This window comes from Prionailurus viverrinus, chromosome A2 (assembly GCF_022837055.1).
Source record: "Prionailurus viverrinus isolate Anna chromosome A2, UM_Priviv_1.0, whole genome shotgun sequence".
Taxonomy (NCBI): domain Eukaryota; kingdom Metazoa; phylum Chordata; class Mammalia; order Carnivora; family Felidae; genus Prionailurus; species Prionailurus viverrinus.
Genome location: NC_062562.1, coordinates 145,652,195 through 145,663,383, shown reverse-complemented (window position 1 = coordinate 145,663,383; position 11,189 = coordinate 145,652,195). Strand labels below are relative to the sequence as shown.

At 51.3% G+C, this 11,189-nt stretch overlaps 1 protein-coding gene and 1 non-coding gene across 2 annotated transcripts; one reads left to right on the top strand and one right to left on the bottom strand.

Moving 5' to 3' along the window:
- Positions 1-976: 976 nt before the first annotated feature.
- TRNAP-AGG (transfer RNA proline (anticodon AGG)) lies at positions 977-1,048 on the bottom strand. The gene has a single exon. It is a non-coding gene; the product is annotated as a tRNA-Pro (tRNA).
- Positions 1,049-7,404: 6,356 nt separating this feature from the next.
- OPN1SW (opsin 1, short wave sensitive) lies at positions 7,405-10,610 on the top strand. Its single transcript, XM_047849101.1, has 5 exons — positions 7,405-7,759; positions 8,075-8,243; positions 8,590-8,755; positions 9,293-9,532; positions 10,471-10,610. The coding sequence occupies exons 1-5, from the start codon at positions 7,405-7,407 to the stop codon at positions 10,588-10,590; spliced, it is 1,050 nt and encodes a 349-aa protein (XP_047705057.1). The 3' UTR covers positions 10,591-10,610.
- Positions 10,611-11,189: the final 579 nt, after the last annotated feature.

Here is an 11,189-nt window from a genome sequence, read left to right as displayed (position 1 = left end):
ATCAGGCTCTGTGCTGACAGCTCAGAGCCTGGAGCCTGCTTCGGATTCTGCGTCTGCCCCTCCCCCGTGGGCTCTCTCTCTCTCTGTCTCTCTCTCTCTCTCAAAAAATAAATAAACATTAAAAAAATTTTAAGTCTATTCTATGCAATCTTTCTGCGTGTGTTTTAGGAGGGCACTGGGTGAGGAAATAGCTGCATTAGTTCAGTCTGTCATGTTGCCAGAAGTCCCTCTCTAGATTTTTTTTTTTTTTCTGGTTTTGTTTGAAAGTAGGCTTCATGCCCAGTGCAGAGCCCGATATGGGGCTTGAACTCACAACTCTGAGATCAAGACCTGAGCTGAGATCAAGAGTCAGACACTTAACCGACTCCGCCAGCCAGATTTCCTTTATTTTAGCCTCTAGATTTCCTTTATTTTAGCATTATTCCAAACAATCCCGATGTCTGTGAGGTACATTATAGTTTGCAAAGGGCTTTCACATACAATCTCTGCTTTAATCCTTCCAACAACTTTGAGAAATAAGTATTACTGTTCCCATTTTACCAAGAGGAAACCTGAGACTCGAAAGTGTAACTTTAATCCTACCTTTTGGACTTCGAATCCAGTGCGTTTCATGGCTTGGGTTTATAAAAGGAGCTTGCCTTTTCTTGACCGCCAGCTCGGACCCACCCCCAAATTGTCCTGATCACTTGCTCTTCATGTAAGGCCCTCTGAGAGGCTCCTCCTGCCTGACACAGCCCAGCCCTTTGGCTCTCCAGCTCAGCTCCCCATGCTATGCCAGTCCCCTCCGGCCCCATTTGGCCTCAGTGGAAATTATGGGGTGTATAGAGACCATGGCTAATGGAGAGACAGACCAGCAGCTTGTCCTTACCGTCCTTTATTCACTCACCGCTAGGCCATCTTTATGCCTCTAGACTAAAAAGGGCAAGTACTGTATATGTGTATGTTGGGGTACAGGAAAAAAAAATCAGAAAAGCCAGGGCTCGTCCGGGATTTGAACCCGGGACCTCTCGCACCCTAAGCGAGAATCATACCCCTAGACCAACGAGCCACTAATGGTTGTGCTTAGCCAGATGTGCCTTCCCTGCCACATCAGCAGTAGGCACAGTGTGTGGTTCCTAGAGGCGGACTCCTCTCCCAGGCTGGCAGCCAGCCCAGGCCGGCTGCGCTCCAGCGGGCCTTGCCTCTCCCGTGGCTCTCTCCGCACCTCCCTGGCCCATGGCAGGGCCACACAGATGCCCCACGCTCCAGGCGGGCCCCTTCTTCCCCACGGCCAGCCGCCTCTCCCCCAGGGCCACCATGTGGACTTTGTGGGAGAGGGCAGAGAAGAAGCCGGGGTCCAGCGACCTCCACTTTCCAGGGGAGCCCCAGGTCTGAAGGAGCCTGTCTAGCAGCCCCGGCACCCCATGAAGAACAACACTTCTTTCTTACCTCCTGATCAGATCACCAGGGAAAAAAAAAAAATCCTCCAAATCCATCAACTTCCTCGACAAGGAAGCGGAAGACTGACGCGGGTCACCTTGACTAGATGATGCTTGCTAAGTCACTCAGTGTCTTCACCTGTCAGCTGGGGAAGTGACACCTGCCCTGTGTGCCTTCCAGGGTGATTCTCACCTGAGGATCAGGTGGGGCAACGTCTGTGCAAGCAGTCTGCAAACTGTAAGGTGCTGTGCGAGGCAGAGGGGTTATTATGATGGCAACATGAAGGGGCGGGGGGCGGGAAATCATAGGAAAGTTGCCCTTTAATGCACAGTATGGGCCAGGCAGTGTGTTCTGTGCTTTACAGATCTTGTAACAACCTTGTGAGATAGGTGTCATCCCCACCGTAAGAAAAAGAAACTTCTCCACATTCGGCTTACAAGAGGCACATTTATCTAAACGCGAAGGCTGTTTTAAACGCAGTGCACGCTGCTACCCAGCCTTTCTAGCAAAGCGGCGGTGGGAAAACATCCTGTAAATACTCACACTCCCTCCCACGCCCCAGCCTACCCTGCTCCCCCTGCCTGGGGACGCGGCAGGAAAAACCTGCTAACGCTAACGGGCTGAATGTGGCCTGGGTGGTTTCCTTCTGGTTGGGAGTTTCCCAAATGAGAGTGAGGGGGAGGCTTGGAGCCTGGAGCCTTGTGGAAGATCCCAGTGGGCGCTGCCAGGCTCTCTTTCTATCCGTCCCCCCCCTCCCCCCCCCCCCCCCCCCCCCCCCCCCGCCACCACCTTCTTGCTCGAGGGAGGCAGAGAGCCCCGTCTTCTTGTCTTCTTGGTCTCCGGGTCCAGGCTCGCGTCTGGCGCTTGTCAGTCCTGCTGACAAGCGACGCCCAAGCACGTCTGTGTGCTGGGCTCTGTGTGATCATTCTACCAGATTGATCTCATCTCATCTTCACAGCACAACTGTTGTTGTAGACATCGCTTAGCAAACGTCTGTGGAATGAATGAAGGAGTGAGTGCGTACGTGAAAGAACAGTCTCGGGAGAGCACACAAAAAAAATCGCTAGGGGCAACAGATATTCAGGTCAGTCCGCGTCTCTTGGCTCCAAGTAGAAACCACAAGGCTGAAGAACCCCTCCTGCTTTCCGACCTTTTAAGCAGGCTTCCTAACGAACTAACTCCTCTCTGGGATAGGCAGCAAGGTTGGCCCCTGGCTTTAGGGACAGGATCGGCGCGCCTGCGTCTGTATCTGGGGGGGAGTTTCATGGTCTCCATCCAGGAGTGCCGGGCCGGGCAACTGGTTCCAACTAATCGTGGCCAGAGAGAAAGGCAACAGCTCATCTCTTGTAAAACCAAAGGGACTTTTTTGGGGTAGCTGTTCCCCAGCTATAAACTGGCTGATAAATAATAGCACACTCAACGCGTCATTCCGTGACCTCAGCACACATTCCCTAAATTGCTCCTGTTGGTGGATGTGCCTGGAAGTGAGGCCGCTCCAAGAAGAGGCTCCTAGGGGGTGAGAATGTTTCAGGGATGAGACAGGGGTTGGACTCCAGCCAGTGCTTCTCTCTGGGGGTGCTGTTCGAATTTGTGGCCGGATCATTCTTCTTGGTGGGGCCTGTCTGGAAGAGTGCCCTGCCCACTAAATACCAGCGATCGCTTCTTCACTGTGGAGACAGTCGGAAAACACTGCCCCCCCCCGCCCCGCCCCCCACCAAATGCCTCCAGGATGGCAGGGGTCTGGGGAGAGGAGAACTGCTCAGGTGGGGACCCACTGGCACCTACCATACATTTCTTTTCCGGGCTAAAATCACTGTGGCCTTGCTGTGGGCACTGGGACATTAGGCCCTCGGTGACTTGCTTGACTCTGCGTTTAACAAGCCACAGATGGAGTTCTCTGGGGAGAATGGTGACGCTACTTCTAGGGGCTTCCTCCTTTTCCTCCCAAGAGGGGATGGCTTTTGGTCAGGCAGATCCTTTGACGATTCCTCATTTCTACAACAGTGGGTAGACCTTACTCTGATCTCAGCATCTGTCTGGAGGGGCCTTACAGGTCAGTATTTAACAGACAGCACTGTCACAACACATCATCTCAAGCTCATTGTCACCTCCTGCGTGCCAGCGACACAGCAAAAGCCACATCTGGAGAGGGGAACTGGGTGTCTGGGAGCCAGGGTGCGAAATCAGCTTATTTTTCACTGTATATTCCTTAGTACTTTTTGAATTTTCAGTCTGGGACATATCTATAATCCACTCAAAAACAGAAATTAAATTATGGACATCTAAGCATTGAGAAGCCACGATTAGAGAGGGCAAGGAGAAATGTATTTCGAGCCCCCAGGGACCCAAAAGGTCCTTGGGATCAGGGCAACCCAGCAGAGTGGGTATTCGGTGCTCAGCCTAATGGTTCTGGTTTATGTCCAGTTCTGATTTATGCTTTGTGTTGAGTCCCTAGTGAGAGGTCATACTCAATACCCAATCCTGTGAAACTGGTTGTTGTGTCTACTCGGGAATGTTGTTGAGGACAGCGTTTGTCATAAGACACTGATGTCTCCTTTGTGAGGTCCCGAGGGAGGCATTCTTGTCTGTCATAACCCCAAGAACACAAAACCAAGAAGAGTTGGTTTGCATTTATTTTCCGGACACTGAATTCTGCCAATGTGTAGCTGCTGGAAAGCACGAATGTGCGGTCCTATTTCAATTCAATTTCTGACTCTTGAACTTCCCACTGCTGTTCTCTTTCTCCTTTTGCTTCTACATTTGATTCAGGACTTCTTGTTGTGTCCCATATATTCCCGCAAACCTCCCTGAAACTATTTCCGGAAAAGGTGGGCGTATAAATGAATAAACTCCTAAAAAGAATAGGAAAAAAAAAACAACCCATATGCTAAAACTATTCAAAAAATATTCTCCTTTTCTAGGACTTTCCTTTTTTTCTGGACAATCAGAACAACTAGAAAAACAAATTTCCTCTTGACTCTTTTCCATTTGGTTCTGGACATTTATACATCCAAATCTAGATCAGCGGTTTTTAACTGGAGGGGAGGGGGCAGGGGGTGGTTTGGCCTCTCAGGGGATATTTGTGTCTGGAGACATTTTTCGCTATCACGACTGAGGTCTGTTGGCATCCAGTGGGCAGCGGCCAGGATTGCTGCTAACATCCTACAATCCAGTAGATAGCCCCCTGACGACAAAGAATTATCTGACCCAATATATCAATAATATGGAGGTAAAGAAACCCTGGTCTAAACATATCTAACCGGGGCGCCTGGGTGGCTTAGTCGTTAAGCGGCCGACTTCGGCTCAGGTCATGATCTCTCCGTCTGTGAGTTCGAGCCCTGCGTCGGGCTCTGTGCTGACAGCTCAGAGTCTGGAGCCTGTTTCAGATTCTGTGTCTCCCTCTCTCTGCCCCTCCCCCGTTCATGCTCTGTCTCTCTCTGTCTCAAAAATAAACGTTAAAAAAAAAAAAAAAACATACCTAACATAATCTTGTGTAAAGCCTTAGCATATATTATCATGTTCTTAAACTAATAAAGTGCCTTTAAACTTGAAAAGGACACTGTCTACATTGAATGTACTTAACATGCCTTCAGATTTTATATCATTACCCTCCACCTTTACCACAGGCACCATCCTCAAAATCTTCCTGCTCCCTACTCCATGGCTTCCGGACTCCAAAAATGTGTTGTCTCCTGCATAGACGGTACCAGTAAGACCCTGTACTTGGCTAAGGCTCTTTTAGACCTGAGCTGCCGCCCCACCCCCGCCGGCTCCCAGAGCGGCTGCCCCATCTCACCGAGGGCTGGGTTGCTCCCAGCTTGGGCCCACTGCCCCTCCCTCTGAGGGTGTGTGGAATAAGGTGGGAAGGGACTGTGTGGAAAGGTTTCAGGGCAGACCTAGGCGAGGCCAAGGGTGCAGCCACTTGGCCTGGGTAGTGCGAGTGAGAGGGCCTGGGTGTCTTTGGCCTACATCAGCTGCCTTGGCAGGCCAAGCCCAAGGGTTCCTGTCAGAACCGTGTACAGAGGTGGGCACCTCAGCTGAGCCCTGAAGACAGCAAAGGCTGATTCGCTCCACTCAGCACGGTCTCACGGGCCACCTGCCCTGCCCAGAGGTAGACACAGCCTTAGGGATGGCCTCTGGCCCCAGTCATAAGGGCCTGCCCAGGACAGAGGACCAGCTGACCCAGGCAACCTAGTGGAAACCCAGTGGCCTTGCAATTCCTGGGTGCTTGACCGGGTCTCTGCCAGGATCCTACCTGCAGGCGAGCGTCTGTGGAGTGTGTGTGTGTCTGTATGCACGCATGTACGTGGGGACGTCGTTTCCACAAATGGCTGACAAGACTCCTTCTAGCCTTTCTAGCTCAGGATTCAAAGGACATAGACTTTAGTCCTAAGGGGTGGCCTTTTGGAGTTCCAAGTGGCCTTTTGGAGTTCCAAATGGAAAGCCAGAAGTGTTTGCCCAGCTCCTCTAACCTGCTGGGAATCAAACTCAAAACTCTTTCTCTGCTGCCCTGGATGGCAGCCGAAACAATCTGCTCAGGCTTCACACCTGAAGCACCTCTTGCTTTTTGCTGGGCTCCTCGGTTAGTCCTCCGTGCATAGCTCAGCAGGCAGCCTAGCATTTGAGGGGAGTTTGCATGCAGAGTTGAAAGCTTCCTCTTCTGTGGCTTTCTTCCTTTTAGAAAACCCACCTTCAGTCTTCAGCTACTCTGGGGTCCCCCAGACTCCGTCCTCTGACTCTGCAAGCCATAACGGCTGGGCCTTGCTGCTTGAATTCCGGCTGTCCCTTGCCATCTAGACTGGGGAGTGCCCTCAGGAAAGAATCCACTTTAATGGAGATGGTTCTGGTCATTCAAGGATTGGGTCGTTGACATCTCTGCCTGCTTTGGGGCACTTGATAGCACTTTCCAGTAGTGGTTTTTCGTGTTTTGTCCGGAGTTGATGATTTTTACCCACGGGAGGGATTCATCTGATACAAACTACTATGCCATCAGGGGGCCATCCTTTCACGTATCCATATTTAAAGTGTGTCACCTTTATCTCTGCATTCTGGGTCTGCGGAGGTGGGGAAGACGGTACATTCAGAGCTGAGGTATAGTGTTGAGTGTAAGCACAGGTGGAGTTTAGAGCACAGCTGGCCTCACTGGGTGGGGGGGGGCTGCACGGAAGAGGTCTTGACTTAGGCTGCGGGAGCCCGGCAGGACTCCAGGGCAGATGGGGCAAGACCGTGGTAACTTGAGTACTGCTGAGCTAAAGGCGGGGGGCCCGTGAGCAAAGCAACCTCAGACGGGCTGGGGGCGGGGTGGGGTCTGAGTAGAAAACATACATCCTCTGGGTAGACTCAACACGAAGAAACAGAAGCAGCCAGGGAGGCCTTAGACTTCAAGCATTTTCAAGGTGCCCCGTACCCATCTGTGAAGGCTGTTGACTAAGGTGCTCCCTGGGTGCTCCCCGTTCCCTGCCGCTTCCTGCAGCCTGAGGCCGGTTCCCAGGCTGGCCGTGAGCCCAAGACCTCTGGAAAGGGAGACTTAGGGGCCACCTTCCACAAAAGAGCAGATGGGTGCAGAAACCTGTAGGGACGTGGTGGTGTCAGAAGCCAAATGCAAAGTCGCGCCCTCAATAGCGCCATTCAGAGAATGCACACACAAAAAAAGTGATGAAGCATCTCTATTAAATATGGGTCAGCATCTCCCAGTTGCAGTGAGCTGACTCCTCCTATTCATTCCGGCACCCAGCACTGCATGTCGATTCTTTGAGCCCAATATTTTTATCCTCTCAACACGCAATCGGCTTTGGGCCCACAAAAGGAGGTTTAGGTGGGGGCTTGGACATCTCTAATCTCAGAATTTGTCCTTAGGAGGCTTAGGATCAGTACTGATCGTTCAAGGAGACCAAAAGTGGCTTTGGCGAGAGGGTTCTTTGCAAGGTGGGGGAGAAGTGGCGGGACGGTACTCTATAAGAGGAATCAGAGGGTGGGGGGCGTCCCATGAGTAAGATGTCAGGGGAGGAGGAGTTTTATCTGTTCAAGAACATTTCCTTGGTGGGGCCATGGGATGGGCCTCAGTACCACATTGCCCCTGTCTGGGCCTTCCGCCTCCAGGCGGTCTTCATGGGCTTTGTCTTCTTCGTAGGAACACCACTCAATGCCACGGTGCTGGTGGCCACCCTCCGCTACAGAAAGTTGCGGCAGCCACTCAACTATATTCTGGTCAATGTGTCCCTGGGGGGCTTCCTCTACTGCATCTCCTCTGTCTCCATCGTCTTCATCACCAGCTGTCACGCATACTTCATCTTTGGCCGCCATGTTTGTGCTTGGGAGGCCTTCATGGGCTGTACGGCAGGTACGCAGGGGAAGGAGACTGGGTGGGGGGGTGGGGGAGACAAAGGACTGCTCTAGGATTGGAACCAGGAACCAGACTGTTGGGTTAGAGTGGGCCCCTAAAGAGGAATCTGGGGAAAAGGAGTTTGGTGCTTTTTCTCACCGGGGTGTAAAGCAGCAGAGACTAGAAGTCTGACCAACTGAGTCCCAAACTCCACACCAACCCTCAGTCCAACGCTCTGTCTCCCTATGCTTGCTCCACCCTGTCAGTATTCCATTCTGTCTGCCAGGCCGGGTGGGCCCATCTACCCCCAATTGCCCTCACATTTCACTACAGGTCTGGTGACAGGCTGGTCACTGGCCTTCCTGGCCTTTGAGCGCTACCTGGTCATCTGTAAGCCCTTCGGCAACTTCCGCTTCAGCTCCAAGCACGCACTGATGGTGGTCCTGGCTACCTGGACCATTGGTATTGGCGTCTCCATCCCACCCTTCTTTGGCTGGAGCCGGTGAGAGTGTAGGGCAGTGGTGCTAATTTAGCTAGGAGCTCAGGTTGGCGTGGGTGGAAAGAATTGGGGATAACCTTTCTCTCTGACCTCCACTTTTAACGAGCGGGTGGAGTAGGTGAGGGCAAGGGCTGTGGGAGGCAACTGCTAACGTTTATCCTGCAGTTGAAATTGCTATAGCCTCAGCTGGTAAAGACAGAAACTGCCCCTGCCTGAAGGTCCGTGGGCATCCTCTGGGTTCTAAGTGGAGAGCATAATCCAGGATCTCAGCTCCACTCCACTCATTTCTGTGGTGAACCCCGCGGTGAGCAAGTGCCTGTCCAGTGGGTGAGTGCTTGGTCCCATGCAGGTTCATCCCCGAGGGCCTGCAGTGTTCCTGTGGCCCTGACTGGTACACCGTGGGCACCAAATACCGCAGCGAGTACTATACCTGGTTCCTCTTCATCTTCTGCTTCATCGTGCCTCTCTCCCTCATCTGCTTCTCCTACATGCAGCTGCTGGGAGCCCTCAGAGTCGTGAGTGATTTGTGTGAGGCTCAGGGAGGAGGGGGTCGGGGGCTCCAAGATGGGAGGGAAGAATGGGTGAGTGCTTCAGAACATAAGACCTCTGGGGGCATCTGGCTGGCTCAGTCGGAAGAGCACACAATTCCTGATCTTGGGGTCGTGAGTTCGAGGCCCACGTCGGGTGTAGATTACTTAACAAACTTAAAAAAAGAACGAACGTTTGACCTCTGGAAATGTTCACAGCCAGGTAGAGGAGATGCCTGAAAGCAGTGAAGGAAGTGGGGGCAGGGAGAATGATGAAATGATGTGAAGAGTAGGGTGGGGTCCTCTCTGCTCAAATGTGTGTCAAGAGATTCTTGTGATCCCTTCCAACGTCAAAGACCAGACAGCCATCTCCATCTGGTCTTCCTCAAGGAAGGAGAACAAGAGGCGCTAGGCCAGAAGCTGGGGCAGAGAGAGGCAATTGGAGCAGATGCCACCCTGGTGGACAAGGGTTGAGATCTGGGAGTTGAGGGCCGGGAAGAGGATGTTTCTCTCTGCTCCGCCCAGGTCGCAGCCCAGCAACAGGAGTCAGCCTCAACCCAGAAGGCAGAGCGGGAGGTGAGCCGCATGGTGGTGGTGATGGTGGGATCCTTTTGTGTCTGTTACACACCCTACGCTGCGATGGCCATGTACATGGTCAACAACCGTAACCATGGGCTGGACTTACGGCTTGTCACCATTCCTGCCTTCTTCTCCAAGAGTGCTTGTGTATACAACCCCATCATCTACTGCTTCATGAATAAGCAGGTAAAGCTCTCTATTTACATTCCTATGAGACTCTAGTTCATGAGACCTGGTTCTTTTCTCACCAATGACTTTTAATTCAGAGCACCTTGGACTCTACTCAAAAGGTTTCTAGGGGTGAACAAGGGAAGCTCTCGGTAATAAGCACAGGGAGAAAGGCTTGGTCATTGAAACAATGTAATAGAACCCAGAGAAAACAGAATTTGAGCCATAAAAGTCAGGTTGCTCCAAAGGGAAGGATGAGAAGTGGAAGGGTTTTGTTTTCTTGACAAACAAACAGATTTAACCATCACCCTAAATTCCTAGTGCTTCCATTTCACAAGTTCTTAATCCTTCCCAACTTCCAGCCTGCAGGAGCATATGCAAAGCACAGAAATAACAACATATGCGTAAGTCTCTAAAACAGTTTATCATCTGAAGGTACCAGGTGGCCTCCTATCCCAAATCCTGAATCTGAGCTAATAAAAAAACCCAAGCTCAGATGAATCTAGGAGAGTTCCTATCTTGTGGGGCAACCCCCCTGCTTTGAGAATTCTTAATAGCTGTTTTGTTTCCTTCGTCTTCAGAGATGGGACTCAAAACTCCTGGATGGAAACAAAATTGGCAATCCTTTTCAATTGGGAGCACCTTCTAGTAATGGAGGGGTGGGTGGGTAGGCCTACTCTGGCACCACTTTTGAGTGTCTTATTGAGGCAGGTTGCTTTGTGAGGTTTCCCAACAGTGGAACCTCTGAGCCAAAATGTGGAGGGATTACTGTTGTAGGCCCTGCAGTAGCTCTCAGGATTGGGAAGATGTATTCAAAACCACGAGGAGATGCTGGGTATATGGCATTGTGCGAGGCTTTGGAGATACGGAGAATGAGATCTCTTGCCATTTCCCGATGTCGTCTCTTCTGTACTGGTCTGCATGGGACTAACTCCAATTCTGCCCTTTCCTTCCAGTTCCGAGCTTGCATCATGGAGATGGTGTGTGGGAAGTCCATGACAGATGATTCTGAAATGTCCAGCTCCCAGAAAACTGAAGTTTCTGCTCTCTCTTCCAGCCAGGTTGGCCCAAACTAAGGAGCCATATTGGCTTATTTGCAGCAACTAGGATTTCACATTTAGGGAATTCCTTTTTTTCTCTCAAAAACCAAGCTACTAACAAATGCAGAAGATGGGAAGGGGAATATGGCAAATTTGGGGCATCAACTTCCCATTTTCCTACCATTCCTTTCCTGCCTACAAAGCTGCTGTTCCAGCTGGGTCTACTATAGACCATTCCAAAGGCCATGTCAACAATCCTCCAATTCTTTTTTTTTTTTTTTAATTTTTTTTTTTCAACGTTTATTCATTTTTGGGACAGAGAGAGAGCATGAACGGGGGAGGGGCAGAGAGAGAGGGAGACACAGAATCGGAAACAGGCTCCAGGCTCTGAGCCATCAGCCCAGAGCCTGACGCGGGGCTCGAACTCCCGGACCGCGAGATCGTGACCTGGCTGAAGTCAGACGCTCAACCGACTGCGCCACCCAGGCGCCCCAACAATCCTCCAATTCTAAGTGGCACTATTGACAGCACCTGAGAGCTGATTTCTACATATGGGGTAACTATAAAGGAGTATGGCTGATTTTTCAGTGTATGGGTAACAATTATCTTCCTTTTCAAAAACTTTCCCCCCGCCC

Bases quoted from the DNA above. Each gene is read 5' to 3' on its own strand.
- OPN1SW (XM_047849101.1), top strand. From the start codon at position 7,405: ATGAGTAAGATGTCAGGGGAGGAGGAGTTTTATCTGTTCAAGAACATT. The intron at 8,244-8,589 runs GTGAGAGTGTAG...GGTCCCATGCAG, and splicing joins CCCTTCTTTGGCTGGAGCCG to GTTCATCCCCGAGGGCCTGC. The intron at 9,533-10,470 runs GTAAAGCTCTCT...CTTTCCTTCCAG, and splicing joins ACTGCTTCATGAATAAGCAG to TTCCGAGCTTGCATCATGGA.